The following is a 20,716-nucleotide window of genomic DNA, read 5'->3' on the forward strand; positions in this document are numbered from 1 at the left end:
TGGGCTTCTTGCCGGTGACCACGCGGCCAGGGTGGCCCTCAGCCCAGGACGGCTACCAAGGGCGGCCCAGCCCCATCCCCGCGCTGTGGGTCCCGGAACTGAATAGCCGGGAGCTGGAGCTGCCTGAAAACATGGCGGCGGCGCCCGGGAGCCTCCCCGGGTCCCGGGTGTCAGCGTCTTCTCGCGAGGGCGTGGGCAAAGCCGGTGCCGTCCGATGACAGGCGGCGAGAACAACCCAGATCCAGACCCGCGGGGCGAACAGTGCTGGAATCCCAGGCACCGGCCACGCCCCAAGAGGAACCAAGGCCCGCCCTGTTGCCGTGGCGACAGCCACGGGGTTTGACGCAGGCGCCGCAGGCCGTGGGCGCTCGGCGCAGGCGCAGTAGGCTGCGGGGGGGGGGGTTGAGGCGCATTGCGTGCGCGTGCGCGTTGCGCACACCCGGACGGCTCGGTGCGCCGCAATGGCTGCCCGCGAGTCTCGGAGAGGCGGAGCTCTAGGTCTTTTTCAGGACGGGCTCTCCTGATGCCGCTGGTGGTTCTTCGAGGCCTCCTTCCACGCATTCGCCGCCGCTGCCTCATCAGAACTTCATTTCGGTGACGCAGAGCTTTGGAGAGAGCTACGGCAACAGCAAGAGCTGCCGGCGGCGCCTGTGCTGCAGGGTGAGGGCCGCGCCGGACTGACCGAGGCCAGGGGCAGCTGTACCCACCGCCCTCCCAGCCTGCGGCTCCCAGCGGGGCCTGGGCGGGCGGACTCGACTCCCTCGACGCTGCCCTCTCCACCCCTTCCCCGCGAAAAGGGGCAAATGTGCTAATGGGCTTTCCGGGCCGGGGCATCCGTGGTCGGCGCGTCTGCACCAGTCTCAGCGGCCCGAATTGTGCGGGGCGGTGGTGGCGGGAAGAGGGAGCCCCAGCAGGTTGTCTGGGCTTCGTTTGCTTTTCTGCCCAGGCCCCGGTCCCTCTTGGAGCGGAAACCTCTGGACCTGGTGCTCCTAAGAAGGCAAGCGGCCCCTGACGCTTACTGTGGCCTGGTGTGACCCTCGTAGCCAGCCCCTGTTCTGTGAGGTATGAAGCGCCACGCAGACGCCACGATAAAGTGAGATGAACCAAGACCTTTTCTTGATTCTAAGCAAGGAACGCACAGCTCACCCTGTCACGTGCAGCGAACGTAAGTTGAGAATTACCCTCTTACCTTCCCACAGCGTCCAATCTTTTATTTTTATATTTTTGAGGCAAGGTCTCCCTCTGTCGCCTAGGCTGGAGTGCAGTGGCGATCACGGCCCACTGCGGCCTTGACCTCCTGGGCTCCAGCGTGCGTCTAATCTAGAAGCATATCCTCCTTCCTTAGATCATCCCCCAAATCACCCAACTACAGGTGAAATCCTGTAATAGTTTCCTCGGAACACTCTGTTGCTGACACCTCACTGTCTTAGCCTGGTGTGTTTGTACACAGTGCATACAGTAAAAGACCCAAGTTGTTTACCTATAGGCGTGTTTGCAGTGGTCTTTGGCTGAAGGGCGTTATAGACTCTCAGTCGGAGAGTCACTGAGATTCAGCTGAGACCCTCAACTCAGAGCATGCCTGTCTGAGTCCCTTTTGTGTCTGTCTCTGGGGGCGCGAACTATCCTTGGCTGGGAAGAAACAGGCATATTCTTTGTTTCATTCTCCTTGAACGCCTACCGTGGCCAGTTCCCGTTTTAGTTCTGAGTGTGCAGAGATGAATAAAACAGATTTGTAGGAGAGGCTGGTGAGAAGCCAGCCACAGACGGGCAGAGGCAGGTGGCATATGTGCGTCCTGTGTGGAAAAGAGCAGGGCCCTGGGGAAGAACAGTGGCTAGTCCTGAGGGCAAAGGGGGCGCCGTGGCACTGAAGGCGAGATCTCAGGGCTGAGAAGCTGCTGGCAGGGCAGGGTGGGGAGAGGCTCACTTGAGCCTGAGCGAAACTGCTTGAGGCAAGGAGGACCTTGGCATATTTGGGACGGTGAAATTCCCACGGCTGGGAGATGGAGTGAGGGTTGGCTCAGTCCAGCCGTGGTCCTGCAGGTCCTGGAGGTAAGGAAGGAGACCACCATTTCTCCTGCTGCCCTCTTCTCCCCACGTTGCCTGGTTTATAAGACAGAAAAGGGAGAAATCGAAAGGTTGGAAAGAAACAGAAGATAAATAGCCAGACGACCTTGGCGCCACCACCTGTCCCTGGTGGTTAAAATAATAATAACATCAGCTCCTGACCTGAACTACTTGTGTTATCTGTAAATGCCAGACATCGTATGAGGAAGCATTGTAAAACTTTCTGTTCTGTTAGCTGATGCATAGCCCCTAGTCACATTTCCCGTGCTTGCTCGTTCTATCACGACCCTTTCACGTGGACCCCTTAGAGTCGGAAGCCCTTAAAAGGGCCAGGAATTTCTTTTTCAGGGAGCTCGGTACTTAAGACACAAGTCTGCCGAAGCTCCTGGCCAAATAAAGCCACTTCCTCCTTTAACCCAGTGTTAGAGGTTTTGTCTGCGGCTTGTCCTGCTACAGAGGCAGCATGGAGTGTTCAGTTGATGTGTGCGGGAAGATTTTGGCGTGGACTGGGTGTCTGAGATGTTTACTTCGAAACTGCTCTGGCTGCTGGGTGGAGACACAGTGGAGGGCAGGAGGCCAGGAGAGCTGCCTGGCTGTGGGAAAAGCTGAGTGGGGGGAGGAGGGCTCCACAGGAGTGGCCTTGGGAGAAGCAGGGCGGGTCTCCGGGTGGAGGGGCCAGCACAGGCTGCACAGGCTCTGGCTTGGGGACACTGAGGAGCTCTGTTTTGGATCTGCCCACTGTGAGATGCCTGGGAGGCACCATGGAGACCTTGGTGGGCAGATGGTGCCGGTATCAGAGTCTGCCAGGGGAGACAGGTGTTAGGAGTCCCTGGTACAGGTGGTTTGTGTCGTCTGGAAAGGTTGGAAGAAGGGGTCAGGCCTAGTCTGGGTGCCACCAGGCTGAGAAGATTGGGGTCGGCGGGGAGGGCAGGGGCAGCCAGAGAACCAGGAAACATCTCATTGAAGATATGGTTCAGGAAGGAGAATGGTCAAATTCCAGATGCTTTTGAGAAGTAGATTTAAATAGATTGAAAGTAAAAGGATGGACTGGGCACAGTGGCTCATGCCTGTAATCTCAACTTGGGGAAGCCGAGGTGGGAGGATCAAGTGAGGCAGGAAGTTCAAAAGCAGCCTCGTGAAAATAGTGAGATCCCATCTCTACAAAAAATAAAATAAATTAGGACCTGTAGTCCTAGCTACTCAGGCAGCTGAGGCAGGAGGATTGTGGGAGTCGAGGAGTTTGAGGCAGTCATGAACTATGCACCACTGCACTCCAGGCTGGGCAACAGAACAAGACCTCATTTCAAAATAAAACAAAAAATTATTACATGATATAAGGACACTACATAGTAATAAAAGGGTCAATTCATGAACAAATTATAGCAATTATAAAGATGTATGTACCAAGAACAGCTCCCAAAATATGTGAAGCAAACATTGGCAGAATTGAAGACAGAAATAAGTTCTACAATAATAGTTGTAGATGTCACTCAACCTATTTTAATAATGGAAAACTTACCTAGGTGGCAGAGCAACAAGGAAATAGAGGGTTTGGACAGTGCTAAAATCTTAACTAGACAGGACAGACAGGGAACACTCCACCCAACAACAGAGAATACACATTTTTTTAAGCACATGGAACATCCTCCAGGACAGACCATGTGTTAGGCCACATATTAAATATAAATTAAAATATATTAAAAGAAATTTTAATACATTTTCTTTTTTTTTCTTTCTTTTTTTTTTTTTTTCCTTGTTTTGTTGCCCTGGCTAGAGTGCAGTGGCGCGATCTCAGCTCGCTGCAACCTCTGCCTCCTGGGTTCAAGCTATTCTCCTTCCTCAGCCTCCCAAGTAGCTAGGATTACAGGCGCCTGCCACCATACCCAGCTAATTTTTGTATTTTTAGTAGAGTAGGGGTTTCACTGTGTTGGCCAGGCTGGTCTCGAACTCCTGACCTCATGATCCGCCTGCCTCGGCCTCCCAAAGTGCTGGGATTACAAGGTGAGCCACTGCACCTGGCCTAATTTTTGTATTTTTAGTAGAGAAGGGTTTCGCCATGCTGGTTAGGCTGGTCCTGACCTCAGGTGATCTGCCCACCTCAGCCTCCCAAAGTGCTGGGATTGCAGGCATGAGCTACCATGCCTAGCCTCAAAGGTTGAAATGATACAATATGTATATACACACACACACCCACGTGTGTGTGTGTGTGTGTCTGCCTCCCAGGCTGGAGTGCAGTGGCATGATCCATAGCTCAATGTAGCCTTGAACTCCTGGGCTCAAGTGATCCTCCCATCTCAGCCTCCCAAGTAGCTAGGACTACAGGTGCACACCACCACACCTGGCTAATTTTAATTTGTAGAGATGGGATCTCACTATGTTGCCCAGGTGGCTCCTGAACTCCTGTTCTCAAATGAGCCTCCCACCTGGGGCTCCCAAAGCACTGGGATTGTAGGCTTGAGTTAGTGTGCCCATCCATCAAAGCATGTTTTTCAGCCACAATGGAATGACATTAGAAATGAGTAACAGGGCCGGGCGCGGTGGCTCAAGCCTGTAATCCCAGCACTTTGGGAGGCCGAGACGGGCGGATCACGAGGTCAGGAGATCGAGACCATGCTGGCTAACGTGATGAAACCCTGTCTCTACTAAAAAATACAAAAAACTAGCCGGGCGAGGTGGTGGGCGCCTGTAGTCCCAGCTACTTGGGAGGCTGAGGCAGGAGAATGGTGTAAACCCGAGAGGCAGAGCTTGCAGTGAGCTGAGATCCGGCCACTGCAGTCCAGCCTGGGCGACAGAGCAAGACTCTGTCTCAAAAAAAAAAAAAAAAAAAAAGAAAGAAAGAAATGAGTAACAGGAGGCCAGGTGTGGTGACTCACGCCTATAAACCTCAGCACTTTGGAAGGCTGAGGCAGGCGGATCACCTGAGGTCATGAGTTCGAGACCAGCCTGGCCAACATAGTGAAACCTCATTTGTACTAAAAATACAAAAATTAGCCAGGCATGGTGGTGCGTGCCTATAATCCCAGCTACTCGGGAGGCTGAGGCAGGAGAATCGCCTGAGTCCGGGAGGCAGATGCTGCAGTGAGCTGAGATTGCACCACTGCACTCCAGCCTGGGCAACGGAGCGAGACTCCGTCTCAAAAAAAAAACAAAAAAAAGAAAGAAAGAAAGAAATGAGTAACAGGAAAAGCTGGAAATTTTGCAAATATGTGGCAATTAAACAATATACTCTTAACCAATGGGTCAAAGAAGAACTTACAAGGGAAGGTAGAAAATACTTAGAGATGAATGAAAACGGGAGTAGAAACTACTAGAATGTATGGGATGGAGCAAGGTTGTGCTCAGATGGAAATTAATAGCTGTAAACACCGATTCTTTTTTTTTTTTTTTTTTTTTTTTGAGACGGAGTCTCGCTCTGTCACCCAGGCTGGAGTGCAGTGGCCGGATCTCAGCTCACTGCAAGCTCCGCCTCCCGGGTTCACGCCATTCTCCTGCCTCAGCCTCCCGAGTAGCTGGGACTACAGGCGCCTGCCACCTCGCCCGGCTAAGTTTTTGTATTTTTAGTAGAGACGGGGTTTCACTGTGTTAGCCAGGATGGTCTCGATCTCCTGACCTCGTGATCCGCCCGTCTCGGCCTCCCAAAGTGCTGGGATTACAGGCTTGAGCCACCGCGCCCGGCCAAACACCGATTCTTTTGTAGTTCATCAGTGTGATAATTTGGTTTCCCACTCATGTGAGATGTGCTTTCCTCAAACCTTCTTACAAAGTCAGCACATTACCCATCTGACACCAAAAAACACAGTAGGGTCCCCCAGTTCCACTTGCCTTTTCTCTTGTCCTGACAGAAACGTAGGGTTCCTTGACCGCTCTGTGACCTAGCCAGCTGCTTGTGTGTTTTTAAAATTTTTTTTATTTATTTATTTTATTGAGACGGAATCTTACTCTGTCACCCAGACTGGAGTGCAGTGGTGCAATCTCGGCTCACTGCAAGATCTGCCTCCCGAGTTCACACCATTCTCCGGCCTCAGCCTCCCGAGTAGCTGGGACCACAGGTGCCGCCACCACGCCCGGCTAATGTTTTTGTATTTTCAGTAGAGACGGGGTTTCACCGTGTTAGCCAGGATGGTCTCAATCTCCCGACCTCATGATCCGCCCTCCTTGGCCTCCCAAAGTGCTGGGATTACAGGCATGAGCCACCACACCCGGCCTTTTGTTTTTTGTTTTTTTTTTTGAGACGGAGTCTTGCTCTGTTGCCCAGGCTGGAGTGCAGTGGTGCAATCTCCGCTCCTGCAACCTCTACCTCCTGGGTTCAAGCAATTCTCCTGCCTCAGGCTCCCAAGTAGCTGGGACTACAGGCGCCTGCCACCACACTAGCTAATTTTTTTTTTTTTTTTTTTTTTCCGAGACGGAGTCTCGCTCTGTTGCCCAGGCTGGAGTGTAGTGGCGTGATCTCGGCTCCAGGGGCAATTACATGAGAAAAAGAAATGAGGCATTCAAATGGAAAGGATGAAGTAGAACCATCTCTATTCACAGATAACATGATCCTACATATAGAAAATCCCAAAGAATACACAAGAAAGCTGCTAGAGTTAGTAAAGAAATTCAGAAAGTTGCAGGACATAGTATCAACAAAATCACTTGCATTTCTGTGCACCTGCAACAAACAGTCCAAAAAGGACATGAAGAAAACGATTCTCTTTTTTTTTTTTTTTTTTTTTTTGAGACGGAGTCTTGCTCTGTCGCCCAGGCTGGAGTGCAGTGGTGCGATCTCGGCTCACTGCAAGCTCCGCCTCCCGGGTTCCCGCCATTCTCCTGCCTCAGCCTCCCGAGTAGCTGGGACTACAGGCGCCCACAACCGCGCCCGGCTAATTTTTTGTATTTTTAGTAGAGACGGGGTTTCACCGTGGTCTCGATCTCCTGACCTTGTGATCCGCCCGCCTCGGCCTCCCAAAGTGCTGGGATTACAGGCGTGAGCCACCGCGCCCGGCGAAAACGATTCTCTTTACAACAACATCTAAAAGAGTAAAATGCCAAGGAATAAATTTAACCAGGGAGGTGAAATACCTGTACGCTGGAAACTATAAAACATTGCTGAAAGAAAGAAAACCTAAATAAGTGCAGAGGACCCCTGGTTCATGGGTTGAAAGACAACATTGTTAAGATGTTAATACTGGCCGGGCGCGGTGGCTCAAGCCTGTAATCCCAGCACTTTGGGAGGCCGAGACGGGTGGATCACGAGGTCAGGAGATCGAGACCAGCCTGGCTAACACGGTGAAACCCCGTCTCTACTAAAAAATACAAAAAACTAGCCGGGCGAGGTGGCGGGCGCCTGTAGTCCCAACTACTCGGGAGGCTGAGGCAGGAGAATGGCGTAGACCCGGGAGGCGGAGCTTGCAGTGAGCTGAGATCCGGCCACTGCACTCCAGCCTGGGCGACAGAGTGAGACTCCGTCTCAAAAAAAAAAAAAAAAAAAAAAAAAAGATGTTAATACTTCCCTAAGCGATCCAAAACAATCTTGAAAAAGAACAAAGTTGGGCTGGACACGGTGGCTCACCTCTGTAATCCCAGCACTTTGGGAGGCTAATGCGAGCGGATCACGAGGTCAGGAGTTCGAGACTATAGGGTCCAGCCGTACTGGGCCTGTGGGTTTTTCTCTTCATGTGTAGATCATAGAAATAAAGACACAGGGCCGGGCGCGGTGGCTCAAGCCTGTAATCCCAGCACTTTGGGAGGCCGAGGCCGGTGGATCACGAGGTCAGGAGATCGAGACCATCCTGGCTAACAGGGTGAAACCCCGTCTCTACTAAAAAATACAAAAAATTAGCAGGGCGCGGTGGTGGGCGCCTGTAGTCCCAGCTACTCAGAAGGCTGAGGTCAGGAGATCAAGACCACGGTGAAACCCCGTCTCTACTAAAAATATAAAAAATTAGCCGGGCGCAGTTGTGGGCGCCTGTAGTCCCAGCTACTCAGGAGGCTGAGGCAGGGGAATGGCGTGAACCCGGGAGGCGGAGCTTGCAGTGAGCCAGAGATCGCGCCACTGCACTCCAGCCTGGGCCACAGAGCGAGACTCCGTCTCAAAAAAAAAATAAATAAATAAACAAAAACAGAGGACAAAGAGATGGAAGAAAAGACAGCTGGGCCCAGGGAACCACTACCACCAAGGCATGGAGACCAATAGTGGCCCCTAATTCCTGGCTGCGCTGATATTTACTGGATACAAGGCAAGGGGGCAGGGTAAGGAGTGTGAGCCATCTCCAATGATAGGTAAGGTCACGCGAGTCACGTGTCCACCAGACAGGAGGCCCTTCCCTATTTGGTAGCCGAGGCGGGGAGAGAGAGAGAGAGGGGACAGCCTATGTCATTATTTCCTATATGCATTTCTTGGAGAGATCAGCGGCTTTAATACTTTCTTTTTTTTTTTTTTTTTTTTGAGACAGAGTCTTGCTCTGTCGCCCAGGCTAGAGTGCAGTGGCGTGATCTCGGCTCACTGCGAGCTCCGCCTCCCGGGTTCCCGCCATTCTCCTGGCTCAGCCTCCCGAGTAGGTGGGACTACAGGCGCCCACAACCGCGCCCGGCTAATTTTTTATATTTTTAGTGGAGACGGGGTTTCACCGTGGTCTCGATCTCCTGACCTTGTGATCCGCCCGCCTCGGCCTCCCAAAGTGCTGGGATTACAGGCGTGAGCCACCGCGCCCGGCGGCTTTAATACTTTAACTAATTCTGCCACCGCTGTCTAGGAGGCGAAGCCAGGTGTACGGGGCGGAACATGCCAGCGGACCAGGAGGGTGACCGCGGAAGCGCAGCATCGCGGGGAGGCGGTTAGGCCTCCGGATGGCTGTGCGCGGGCTTGAGTGAGGTCGGGCCTTCCACAAGAGGTGGTGGAGCAGAGTCTTCTCTAACTCCTTTGGGGAAAGGGAGACTCCCTTTCCGGGTCTGCTGCGTAAGGGGCGCCTTCCCAGGCGCTGGCGCTGCCGCTGGACCAAAGTCCGCCAAGTCAAGGTCGCCTTCCCAGGCGCTGGCGCTACCGCTGGACCAAGGAGCCCTCTACTGGCCCTGTCCGGGCGTGGCACAGGCTCACACTTGCCTTCTGGTCACTTCCCACCGTGCCCTTCAGCTCCTATCTCTGTATGGCCTGGTTTTTCCTAGGTTATAATTGTAGAACAGAGATTATCATAATATTGGAATAAAGAGTAATGCTACACACTGATGATTGATAATATTCACATATCATCATATCTATAATCTCTTTCCAGTATAATTTTTTTTTTTTTGAGATGGAGTCTCTCTCTGTTGCCCAGGCTGGAGTGCGGTGGTGTGATCTCGGCTCACTGCAAGATCTGCCTCCTGGGTTCACACCATTCTCCTGCCTCACCCTCCTGAGTAGCTGGGACTACCAGCGCCCGCCACCGCGCCCGGCTAATTTTTTGTATTTTCAGTAGAGACAGGGTCCAGGATGGTCTCCATCTCCTGACCTTGTGATCTGCCCGCCTTGGCCTCCCAAAGTGCTGGGATTACAGGCATGAGTCACTGCACCTGGCCATAACTATTCTTTTTTTTTTTTTTTTTTTTTTTTTGAGGCGGAGTCTGGCTCTGTCGCCCAGGCTGGAGTGCAGTGGCCGGATCTCAGCTCACTGCAAGCTCCATCTCCCGGGTTCACGCCATTCTCCTGCCTCAGCCTCCCGAGTAGCTGGGACCACAGGCGCCCGCCACTTCGCCCGGCTAGTTTTTTGTATTTTTTAGTAGAGATGGGGTTTCACCGTGTTAGCCAGGATGGTCTCGATCTCCTGACCTCGTGATCCGCCCGTCTCGGCCTCCCAAAGTGCTGGGATTACAGGCTTGAGCCACCGCTCCCAGCCTAACTATTCTTATTCTATATATTTTCTTTATCATACTGGAACAGCTTGTGCCCATGGTCTCTTGCCTCAGCACCTGGGTGGCTTGTCGTCCACAGAGACCAGCCTGTCCAACATGGTAAAATCCCGACTCTACTACAAATACAAAAATTAGCCGGGTGTGGTGGTGCATGCCTGTAATCCCAGCTACTTGGGAGGTTGAGGCAGGAGAATCGCTTGAACCTGTGAGGCAGAGGTTGCAGTGAGCCGAGATGGTGCTACTGCACTCCAGCCTGGGTGATAGAGCGAGACTCTGTCTCAACAAAAACCCCCAAAACAACAAAAAAAAGTTAAAACTATAAAACTCAGGAAAAAAACATAGAGGGTAAACCTTCACAACTTTTAATTTGGCAACAGATTCTTAGATATGACACTAAAAGCACAAGCAACAAGAGACAGACAAACTGGATGTCATCAAAATAATTTCTGCACATCAGCTGGGCATGGTGACTGACGTCTGTAATCCTAGCACTTTGGGAGGCTGAGGCGGGCGGACCAGGAGCTCAACACCAACCTGGCCAAGATGATGAAACCCCATCTCTACTAAAAATCCAAAAATTAGTCGGGCCTGGTGGTGGGCACCTGTAATCCCAGCTACTCTGGAGGCTGAGGCAGAGAACTGCTTGAACCTGGGATAGGGAGGTTGCCGTGAGCTAAGACTGCACCAGTGCACTCCAGCCTGGGCGACAGAGTGAGACTCTGTTTCAAAAAATAATAATTTTTGCACTTCAAAGACAGTATCAACTGAATAAAAAAGCAACCCACAGAAAGGAAGATTTGCAAATCACATATATGACAAGGGAGTGAGATCTAGATTTTTTTTTTTTTTTTTGAGACGGAGTCTTGCTCTGTCGCCCATGCTAGAGTGCAGTGGCGTGATCTCCGCTCACTGCAAGCTCCGCCTCCCAGGTTCATGCCATTCTCCTGCCTCAGCCTCCCGAGTAGCTGGGACTACAGACGCCCACCACCACGCCCGGCTAATTTTTTGTATTTTTGGTAGACATGGGGTTTCACCGTGTTAGCCAGGATGGTCTCGATCTCCTGACCTCATGATCCACCCGCCTCGGCCTCCCAAAGTGCTGGGATTACAGGTGTGAGCCACTGCGCCCAGCCTTTTTTTTTTTTTTTTTTTTTTTTGAGACGGAGTCTCGCTCTGTCGCCCAGGCTGGAGTGCAGTGGCCGGATCTCAGCTCACTGCAAGCTCCACCTCCCGGGTTCCCGCCATTCTCCTGCCTCAGCCTCCCAAGTAGCTGGGACTACAGGCGCCCACCGCCTCGCCCGGCTAGTTTTTTTTTTTGTAGTTTTAGTAGAGACGGGGTTTCACTGTGTTCGCCAGGATGGTCTCGATCTCCTGACCTCGTGATCCACCCGTCTCGGCCTCCCAAAGTGCTGGGATTACAGGCTTGAGCCACCGCGCCCAGCCTTTTTTTCTTTTTTGAGACAGAGTCTCGCTGTGTCGCTCAGGCTGGAGTGCAATGGCACGGTCTTGGGTCACTGCAACCTCTGCTTCTCAGGTTCAAGCAATTCTCCTGCCTCAGCCTCCTGAGTACTTGAGATTACAGGCACCTGCCACCATGCCCAGCTAATTTGTGTATCTTTAGTAGAGACAAGGTTTTACCATGGTGGCCAGGATGGTCTCGATCTCTTGACCTTGTGATCTGCCCGCTTCGGCCTCCCAAAGTGCTGGGATTACAGGCATGAGCCCCTGTGCCCGGCTGAGATCCAGATGATTTTTTTTTTTTTTTTTTTTTTGAGATGGAGTCTCTCTCTGTTGCCCAGGCTGGAGTGCGGTGGTGTGATCTCGGCTCACTGCAAGCTCCGCCTCCTGGGCTCAGGCCATTCTCCTGCCTCAGCCTCCGTAGTAGCTGGGACTACAGACGCCCGCCACTACACCAGGCTATTTTTTTTTTTTTTTTTGTATTTTTAGTAGAGACACGGTTTCACCATGTTGGCCAGGATGGTCTCGATCTCCTGACCTCGGGATCCGCCCACCTCGGCCTCCCAAAGTGCTGGGATTACAGATGTGAGCCGCTGCGCCCGGCCGATCCAGATGATTTTTAAAAATCGTAAAACTCAACAAAAAACAACCCAATTCAAAAATGGGTGAAGGATTTGATAGGCATTTTTCCAAAGAAGACAAATGGCCGGTCAACACAGGAAAAATGTTCAGCATCACTAATCCTTAGGGAGACGAAAATCAAAACCACAGGCTGGGTGCAGCAGGTCACACCTGTAATCACAGCACTTTGGGAGGCCGAGCAGGCGGATCACGAGGTCAGGAGATGGAGACTATCCTGGCTAACACGGTGAAACCCATCTCTACTAAAAATACAAAAATTAGCCAGGCATGTGAATGTGTGCCTGTAATCCTAGCCACTTGGGAGGCTGAGGCAGGAGAATTGCTTGAACCTAGGAGGTAGAGCTTGCAGTGAGTTGAGATCGCGCCATTGCACTCCAGCCTGGGCGACAGAGACTGTCTGAAAAAACAAAAGCAGATATTTGCACACCCATGTTCATCGCATCAGTATTCACAATGGCTAAAACAGGCCGGGCGCGGTGGCTCACGCCTGTAATCCCAGCACTTTGGGAGGTCAAGGCGGGCGGATCACCTGAGGTCAGGAGTTCAAGACCAGCCTGGCCAACATGATGAAAACCCATCTCTACTAAAAATACAAAATTTAGCTGGGCGTGGTGGTGGGCTCCTGTAATCCCAGCTAGTCCAGAAGCTGAGACAGGAGAATCACCTGAACCCAGGAGGCGGAGGTTGCAGTGAGCCGAGATCCTGTCACTGCACTCCAGCCTGGGCAACAGAGGACAAAATACTGTTGGATTCCACTGATATGACATACCTGGAGTCAGCAGAGCCACAGAGACAAATGGTAGAACGGTGGGTGCCAGGGACTGGGGTCCATGGTTTAATGGCTACGGTTGCTATTGGGGGTGATGAGGTCGTCTGGAAAATAGTGATGACGGTGCACAGTATTGTGAATGCATGAATGTACCTAATTCCCCCAAACTTAACACATGAAAGTGGTTAAGTGGTCAGTTTTGTATTACGTATAATTCAGCACACAGACCAGCACGGCTCTAAGTGCAGATGCGGTAGGTCACGGCCACACACAGCGGAGCCACCTGCCAGCGGCCTGCTGGCAGCCTTTCAGTCTGAGGGGCAGCCCAGACGTGATGTCTGGCTGGGCATGGCCCCAGTCTGCGAGCCGTAGAGGGTGGGACTGGGTGTCCCAGCAGGAATCGGGGTGTGGAGGAGCTGCCTAGATGGTCTAGAGAGAGCAGATGGACCTTGAGAGGAGGGTTTGGGCTCAGCAGCCCCTCACCCTTGCTGGCCTGGCTCCCAGGATTCCCTGCCCAGGGACCTCTCACCCTCTCAGCTGGTGGCTCAGTAGCCAACCTGTCCGTCTGTCCCGCTCCGGGGATGGGCAGAGACTGGGGGGTGTCTGCAGAGGCATGGCCAGCCTAGGCCCACTTGCCCCTTGGGTGACCTACTGTATCCTGCACAGGCTGACGAGGGCCCTGGTGATAACGGATCTTGAGGGCCTCCTGCAGAAGCTGTACCCTTTAACATGTCAGGTTGCTGTGCCAGTGAAGGGGCGGCCAGCCCCTCCACACCTGTGGGTATTTCTCGTCAGGTGGGACGAGAGACTGAGAAAAGAAATAAGACACAGAGACAAAGTATAGAGGAACAACAGTGGGCCCTGGAGACTGGCACTCAGCATACAGAGGACCTGCACCGGCACTGGTCTCTGAGTTCCCTCAGTATTTGTTAATTACTATTTTCACTCTCTCAGCAAGAGGAATGCGGCAGGAGAACAGGGTGATAGTGGGGAGAAGGTCAGCAAGAAAACATGTGAGCAAAGGAATCTGTGTCACAAATAAGTTCAAGGGAAGGTACTGTGCCTGGATGTGCACGCAGGCCAGATTTATGCTTCTCTCCACCCAAACATCTCAGTGTAGCAACGAGTAGCAGAGCAGCATTGCCGCCAGCATGTCTCGCCTCCAGCCACAGGGCAGCTTTCTTCTGTCTCAGAATAGAACGAATGTATGGTCGGGTTTTACACCGAGACATTCCGTTCCCAGGGGCATGCAGGAGACAGAGGCCTTCCTCTTATCTCAACTGAGAGGCCTGGCCTTCCTCTTTTACTCATCCGCGGCATCACAGACCCTTTACTGGTGTCCGGCTGGGGGATGGTCAGGTCTTCCCTTCCCATGAGGCCGTATCTCAGGCTGTCTCAGTGGGGGGAGACCTGGACAATGCCCAGGCTTTCTTGGGCAGAGGTCCCTGCGGCTTTCCACAGTGCATTGTGTCCCTGATTGATCGAGAATGGAGAATGGCGATGACTTTTACCAAGCATACTGCCTGCAGACACATTTTTAACAAAGCACATCCTGCACAGCCCTAAATCCCCTAAACCTTGAGACAATACAGCACGTTTCTGTAAGCACAGGGATGGGGCTAAGGTTACAGATTAACAGCACAGGCCTAGATCCCTTAAACCTCGATTCCATACAGCACATGTTTCTGTGAGCACAGGGATGTGGGCAGGGGGCTGTGGCCACCCTCACCCCCAGCAGAGCCATGCTGGCTAGCCCCATGCCCACTCTTCCTGGCTTGGGAGGCCCTGGCTGCTGCCCAGAAGGGGCATCAAGGCCTGGGCCATGGACAAGAGGGGAAGTGGCTTCCTTGGAAACCCTGCCCCTGGAACCCTCCCTGAGGCTCTGGCCCCTCTGTGGGCCCAGCCAAGCCTGCGGCATCTCCAGGCCCTGGTGTGCCTGGGGAGCTGGCTGGCTGCTCTCGGCCTAGCTGGCGTCTCCAGAGCTGCGATCCTGGGTGAGGGTTGCTGGTGGAGCTCTGACCACTTAAGGCGCCCGAAGGAGCCACAGGAGCAGAGGTGTGGGGTGGGGGACGCCATGGAGCACTTCCACATCTAAGGAGGGCTGCTGCTGCTTCTCACCCCGTCCTGTGGGGGTCCCGGCAGGCAGCCCGGGACCTATATTGGGATGGGACAGGGCCCAGATGTGAGAGCCATGGTGGGGATGGTGTGTGGCCCTGGATGACCTCATGTTGCAGTGTGACGTGATGGTCACTGCTACCATGCTGAGGGCCCCAGCCACCAGTAACCCACCATGGGAGTGCCTCTGCGTGAGGCGGGGGGGGCCGTGATGCAAGGGGCTGTGGAAGTGGCCAAGGGCAGTCTTGGGAGGGGGACAGAGTAACTCTCTTTCTGTCTGTAGCTGAGTCCCTGCTGCTTCTGCACCTGTTCTGGGCCTGGCTAGTGGCCCATGTGCATCCCCAGCAGGACTCCACGTGGCTGGTCTGGCACTCACCACTATGGCCCCCTCACCCACGCCCTGGACTGGATGCTGGGAAAACGTGACTTCTTCCATCCTCTGGGTGCTCCCCAGGGAGGAGGCCCCAGCTCCCAGCAGAGGTCTCTGGTCCCCCCTTGTCCCTGCAGGGCTGTGTGGGCAAACTGGGTGCCAGTCGGAAGGGCAGGTGGCGATCCCAGCTCTTGGGAGCTACACGGCCACATCCCGCTCCTGCCCAGACCCTCCAGGGGCACCCCACACTCCTGCCGCCTGCGAGGCCCCGCCCCCCACCTGCCCAGCCCCTGCTGTAGCTTGGACAAACCCTGGGTCGCTTTCTTCGGGCGCCATCACTCTGTTTAGGACCCTTTCCCTCCCGCCCTTAGGGGCAGCAGAACGGTCCCCGCTTTCCTGGCCCTGCCTTAGAGTGGGACACCTGCCAGGAGCAAGTGCTGGGAAGGCTTGGCCGGCACAGCAGGGACTCGCCCTAGCGCAGCTCCGGATGGGGCCGCGGTTGGAGGACGAGTCAGTGGGGCGGGAGGCCGTGGAGGTGGCCCAGGGACCTGGACCCCCAGGGGCCCTCGGCTTCCCCGCGCCGTGACCGGGAGGGACCCCTGGGCAGCGGCCATGAGGCGCGGGGTGTTGGGGCGCACAGTCCCCGGCGCGGCGCTGAACCAGCGACTGCACAGGCGCCCCACGGCGACGGTCTCCATGGGAACAACGGGCGCCGGGAACACGTGAGGCCTGGAGGGAGGAGCGCGCCCCGGCGGCCCCGTGACCCCGCCCACGTGACGGGTGCCCGCGGAAGGCGACATGGGCTCCGCTGCTTGGGCCCCGGTCCTCCTGCTTGCGCTCGGGCTGCGCGGCCTCCAGACGGGGGGTGAGTGTGGCGGCGCCCCCAGCCCATTTCTCGTCCCCGTCCCCGTCCCCGGCCCCGCCTCTGAGGTCCGCGCCCCCCGACAGCCCGCAGCGCCCCGGACCCCGGCTTCCAGGAGCGCTTCTTCCAGCAGCGTCTGGACCACTTCAACTTCGAGCGCTTCGGCAACCAGACCTTCCCCCAGCGCTTCCTGGTGTCAGGTGAGACCCCGGCCCCGGCCCCGGCCGGCCGCCCCCCAGCACCCCCGCCTCACCCGCCCCCGCCGCCCCCCAGCACCCCCGCCTCACCCGCCCTCCCCACAGACAGGTTCTGGATCCGGGGCGAGGGGCCCATCTTCTTCTACACCGGGAACGAGGGCGACGTGTGGGCCTTCGCCAACAACTCGGGCTTCATCGCGGAGCTGGCGGCCGAGCAGGGGGCTCTACTGGTCTTCGCGGAGCACGTAGGTGCCGGGCGGGGTCGCAGGCGGGGGTCGCGGACACGTGGGTGCCGGGCGGGGTCGCGGACGGGGGTCGCGGAGCACGTGGGTGCCAGGCGGGGTCGCGGGCGGGGGTCGCGGAGCACGCGGGTGCCGGGCGGGGTCGCGGGCCGGGCTCCATGGCAAGTTCCCCCCAGCGCTACTACGGGAAGTCGCTGCCATTCGGTGAGCGGTCCACGCAGCGCGGGCACACGGAGCTGCTGACGGTGGAGCAGGCCCTGGCCGACTTTGCAGAGCTGCTCCGCGCGCTACGGCGCGACCTCGGGGCCCAGGACGCCCCCGCCATCGCCTTCGGTGGAAGGTGGGCGCCTTCCCCGGTCTCCGCACCCCCTCCCTCCCCTGCCCCGACCCAGCGACCCCAGCCCTTCTCCCCACTGTTTGCAGAGGTGGCTGCGCGCTGGCCCGGCCTCTCCCCTCTTGACCCCCACCACTGCCTTTTCCTAAGGCCTCAGGCAGGGGTTCCAGGCTTAGTGTTGCCTCCTCCAGGAAGCCCTCCCAGCCTGTCCTCCCAGCCACCTGCTCAGCTGGGATGTGCTGGCCACACCAGCGGCCTTTCCCAGTAAGGGCTGCACCCGCCCCAGGCCCAGGGTTAGAATTTGTGGGTCTCAGAAGTGTCCTCCTTGTGGGACCTGTGGGCCCCTGAGGAGGGAAAGAGATTGAAACGGGGTGTTGGGGGCAGCAGCCCTAACCCTGTGTCCCTCGCTCAGTTATGGGGGGATGCTCAGCGCCTACCTGAGGATGAAGTACCCCCACCTGGTGGCGGGAGCACTGGCAGCCAGCGCACCCGTTCTAGCTGTGGCAGGCCTCGGCGACTCCAACCAGTTCTTCCGGGACGTCACGGCGGTGAGTGAGGCTTGGGGTCCTCCAGGCCCCTTAAGGGACAGGGGCTGCAGTGAGCACGGTCTCTTTCCCCCAGGACTTTGAGGGCCAGAGTCCCAAGTGCACCCAGGGTGTGCGGGAAGCGTTCGGACAGATCAAGGACTTGTTCCTACAGGGAGGTGAGGCCCCCCCCACCGCCCCCGACTGCCCAACCCGCCCCAGCGCCTGCTATGTCCAAGGCTTGAGTCTCCGCGCCTTCCATGCAGCCTACGACAGGGTCCGCTGGGAGTTTGGCACCTGCCAGCCGCTGTCAGACGAGAAGGACCTGACCCAGCTCTTCATGTTCGCCCGGAATGCCTTCACCGTGCTGGCCATGATGGACTACCCCTACCCCACCGACTTCCTGGGTCCCCTCCCTGCCAACCCGGTCAAGGTGAGGTGCCTCCTCCCGGGGCACACGGAGAGGCCAGCTGGAGCATCGCGAGGCTGGTGGCCAGCGGCCTGACCCTCATCCTGGGAGCCAGGGAGGCGGAGCTGGTGGAGGGGACCCCGCTGAGTCGCTGCTGCCCCTGCACTCCAGGTGGGCTGTGACCGGCTGCTGAGTGAGGCTCAGAGGATCACGGGACTGCGAGCGCTGGCAGGTGCCCTTCCCCCGGCCCCAGATGGGCAAGTGTGGAGACCCCAGGCTTGGCTTGGGTTCTGGGGCCGGGTGGGGTGAGGATCCGTAGCCCAGCCAGGGGCTCTGCCTCCTGCCCCAGGGCTGTGGTGGGCTGGACAGCACGACCTTCCCAGAAGCCCTGGGGGAGGCAGTGGCCATCCTTGGGGGCTCTCCCAGCGCTGGCTGTAGCCAGGTCCAGCTTGGTGGGTGCTGATCAAGGGGACCCTGGAGTCCCCAGGCATGGAGGGCAACAGAGGGCAACAGGCCCCACCCTGCCCCATGGGGAGTGGGAGGGCCCTCAACAGGCCCAGGGCTGGCAGCACAGGCCCACTGACCTCCAAGCAGGTAGCCTGGAGGGCCTTCCTCACTGGGACACAGATCCCAGAGCCCCAGACCCCCTGCAGGACCCTTCCGAGGGGGGACAGGTTGGCCGGAGCCCGTGGTGTGTCTGTGTGTGGCTGCTGGGCCCCAGCGCCTCTCCTCCTCAGGGCTGGTCTACAACGCCTCGGGCTCCGAGCACTGCTACGACATCTACCGGCTCTACCGCAGCTGTGCTGACCCCACCGGCTGCGGCACCGGCCCCGATGCCAGGGCCTGGGACTACCAGGTGTGGGGTTGTGGGTGGCCTGGAACCACTTGGGGCACGGGCAGGCGTGGGCTGGCCTGACTCAGGCTGGGGCACCTGCAGGCCTGCACCGAGATCAACCTGACCTTCGCCAGCAACAATGTGACCGATATGTTCCCCGACCTGCCCTTCACGGATGAGCGCCGCCAGCAGTACTGCCTGGACACCTGGGGCGTGTGGCCCCGTCCCGACTGGCTGCTGACCAGCTTCTGGGGGGGCGGTAAGGCTGGGGCGGGGGCGGGGCAGCGTCCTGCTTTCTGCCCTGAGCTCTGCACCCCCTGCCCACGGCTCACAGCCCCCATGAGGGGCCACGTCACCACTTTCTCTGCCCCTTGTAGATCTCAGAGCCGCCAGCAACATCATCTTCTCCAACGGGAACCTGGACCCCTGGGCAGGGGGCGGGGTGAGTCCTGGCCTGGGCCCTGTGACCCCATTAGATTGTTTGGTTTTTTTTGAGACAGGGTCTTGCTCTGTCACCCAGGCTGGCGTGCAGTGGCGAGATCAGGGCTCACTGCAGCCTCAACCTCTGAGGCTCAAGCCTCCCAGTAACCGAGGCTACAGGCGCTCACCACCATGCCCAGCTAATTTAAAAAACGTTTTTTGGCCGGGATCGGTGGCTCAAGCCTGTAATCCCAGCACTTTGGGAGGCAGAGACGGGTGGATCACGAGGTCAGGAGATCGAGACCATCCTGGCTAACACGGTGAAACCCCGTCTCTACTAAAAAATCCAAAAAAAAAAAAAAAACTAGCCGGGTGAGGTGGCGGGCGCCTGTAGTCCCAGCTACTCGGGAGGCTGAGGCAGGAGAATGGCCTGAACCTGGGAGGTGGAGCTTGCAGTGAGCTGAGATCCAGCCACTGCACTCCAGCCTGGACGACAGAGCGAGACTCCGTCTCAAAAAAAAAAAAAAAAAAACCATGTTTTTTTGTAGAGACACAGTCTCACCGTATTGCCAGGCTGTTGTGGAACTCTTGGGCTCAAGCGATCTCCCTGCTCAGCCTCCCAGAGTGCTGGGATCACAGGCCCCTCGCCCGGCCCCTACCCCGTTGCTGTCTTACCCGGTTGTGCCCCATCTCGTCACTTCCCGCCTCCCTCTCTGGCTGGTTTTCTCTATGGTTGCTTGACGGACACTGATTCTCGGCTCCGCCCTCTCATGTCTCCTTTCCAATGGGTCCACGGAGGCTGGGCAGTGGCCTTATTCCTTCACCTGATGGAATTCTTTCCGCTGAGCACAGATTCGGAGGAACCTGAGCGCATCAGTCATTGCCATCACCATCCAGGGGGGCGCGCACCACCTCGACCTCAGGTGTGGAGTGAGGTGGCCCGGCAGTGGTCGCGGGTTGGGTGGGACAGGCCCACCGAGGGCTGGGGCTGATGGGCCCTCTCCGTGCCCGCTCCCCAGAGCCTCCCACCCTGAAGATCCTGTTTCTGTGGTTGAGGCACGAAAGCTGGAGGCCACCATCATCGGCGAGTGGGTAAAGGCAGCCAGGCGTGAGCAGCAGCCAGCTCTGCGTGTGGCGTCCGGACTCAGCCTCTGAGCACAGGACTGGAAGGGTCTCCAGGCTCCTCATGGAGTGAATGGAGGGAGGAGGAGGCTGCCCCAGCCCTGCCCTGTGTTTGCACCTTCTGGGTCCCCGAAGCTCAGCCCACCGTGGCCGGCCCAGCGCGTGGGCTTCACTCAAGAAGCAGCTGGAGGCACAGGGAAGGAGCTGAATAAATGCCTGGAAGCCTGGCCATGTATGTCCCCTTCCGCTCTGTGAGGCCCACATGCGGGCTGTGGAGTGGGACCCTCAGAGACAGGGCAGGGGACGCGGCGCACCCCGCACAGGCCAGGGTGGGCACTGCCCCCCAAGGAAGCCTCACTGGGCTGAGCCGCGGCAGACGGAGGCGGCAGCCACACCTCCAAGGTGACTCCTTCCCTGACGTCCTCTGCACACAGCGACCCCTCCAGGGGAGGCCACTGGACAGTGCTTTTGGCCCCCAAGGGGC

At 56.7% G+C, this 20,716-nt stretch overlaps 1 protein-coding gene and 1 non-coding gene across 40 annotated transcripts; both read left to right on the top strand.

Annotated features, from left to right (window-relative positions):
- Window positions 1-435: 435 nt before the first annotated feature.
- On the top strand, window positions 436-20,461 carry DPP7 (dipeptidyl peptidase 7). Of its 39 annotated transcripts, none has more exons than XM_077967034.1 (16): window positions 436-660; window positions 947-1,165; window positions 15,201-15,397; window positions 15,962-16,152; window positions 16,236-16,349; window positions 16,452-16,591; window positions 16,765-16,928; window positions 17,335-17,470; window positions 17,544-17,625; window positions 17,713-17,879; window positions 18,027-18,087; window positions 18,593-18,711; window positions 18,793-18,949; window positions 19,068-19,132; window positions 19,659-20,033; window positions 20,130-20,461. In XM_077967034.1, exons 4-16 carry the CDS (start codon window positions 16,086-16,088, stop codon window positions 20,142-20,144), a joined length of 1,662 nt encoding a protein of 553 aa, XP_077823160.1. In that variant the 5' UTR covers window positions 436-660; window positions 947-1,165; window positions 15,201-15,397; window positions 15,962-16,085; the 3' UTR covers window positions 20,145-20,461. The 39 variants fall into 39 exon arrangements, 35 of the variants coding, with proteins under 35 accessions (XP_077823160.1, XP_077823168.1, XP_077823171.1 ...); XM_077967042.1 differs by having other exon boundaries at window positions 19,963-20,033; XM_077967045.1 differs by having other exon boundaries at window positions 15,243-15,397; window positions 19,963-20,033.
- LOC114672932 (small nucleolar RNA U13) lies at window positions 5,750-5,850 on the top strand. The gene has a single exon (XR_003723457.1). It is a non-coding gene; the product is annotated as a small nucleolar RNA U13 (small nucleolar RNA).
- Window positions 20,462-20,716: the final 255 nt, after the last annotated feature.

This window comes from Macaca mulatta, chromosome 15 (assembly GCF_049350105.2).
Source record: "Macaca mulatta isolate MMU2019108-1 chromosome 15, T2T-MMU8v2.0, whole genome shotgun sequence".
NCBI lineage: Eukaryota > Metazoa > Chordata > Mammalia > Primates > Cercopithecidae > Macaca > Macaca mulatta.

Coding starts and splice junctions, on each gene's coding strand:
- DPP7 (XM_077967033.1), top strand. CDS start 16,086: ATGGGCTCCGCTGCTTGGGCCCCGGTCCTCCTGCTTGCGCTCGGGCTG. Junction 17,471..17,543: donor TCTTCCGGGACGTCACGGCG/GTGAGTGAGGCT, acceptor TCTTTCCCCCAG/GACTTTGAGGGCCAGAGTCC. Junction 18,088..18,592: donor GGGACTGCGAGCGCTGGCAG/GTGCCCTTCCCC, acceptor TCTCCTCCTCAG/GGCTGGTCTACAACGCCTCG.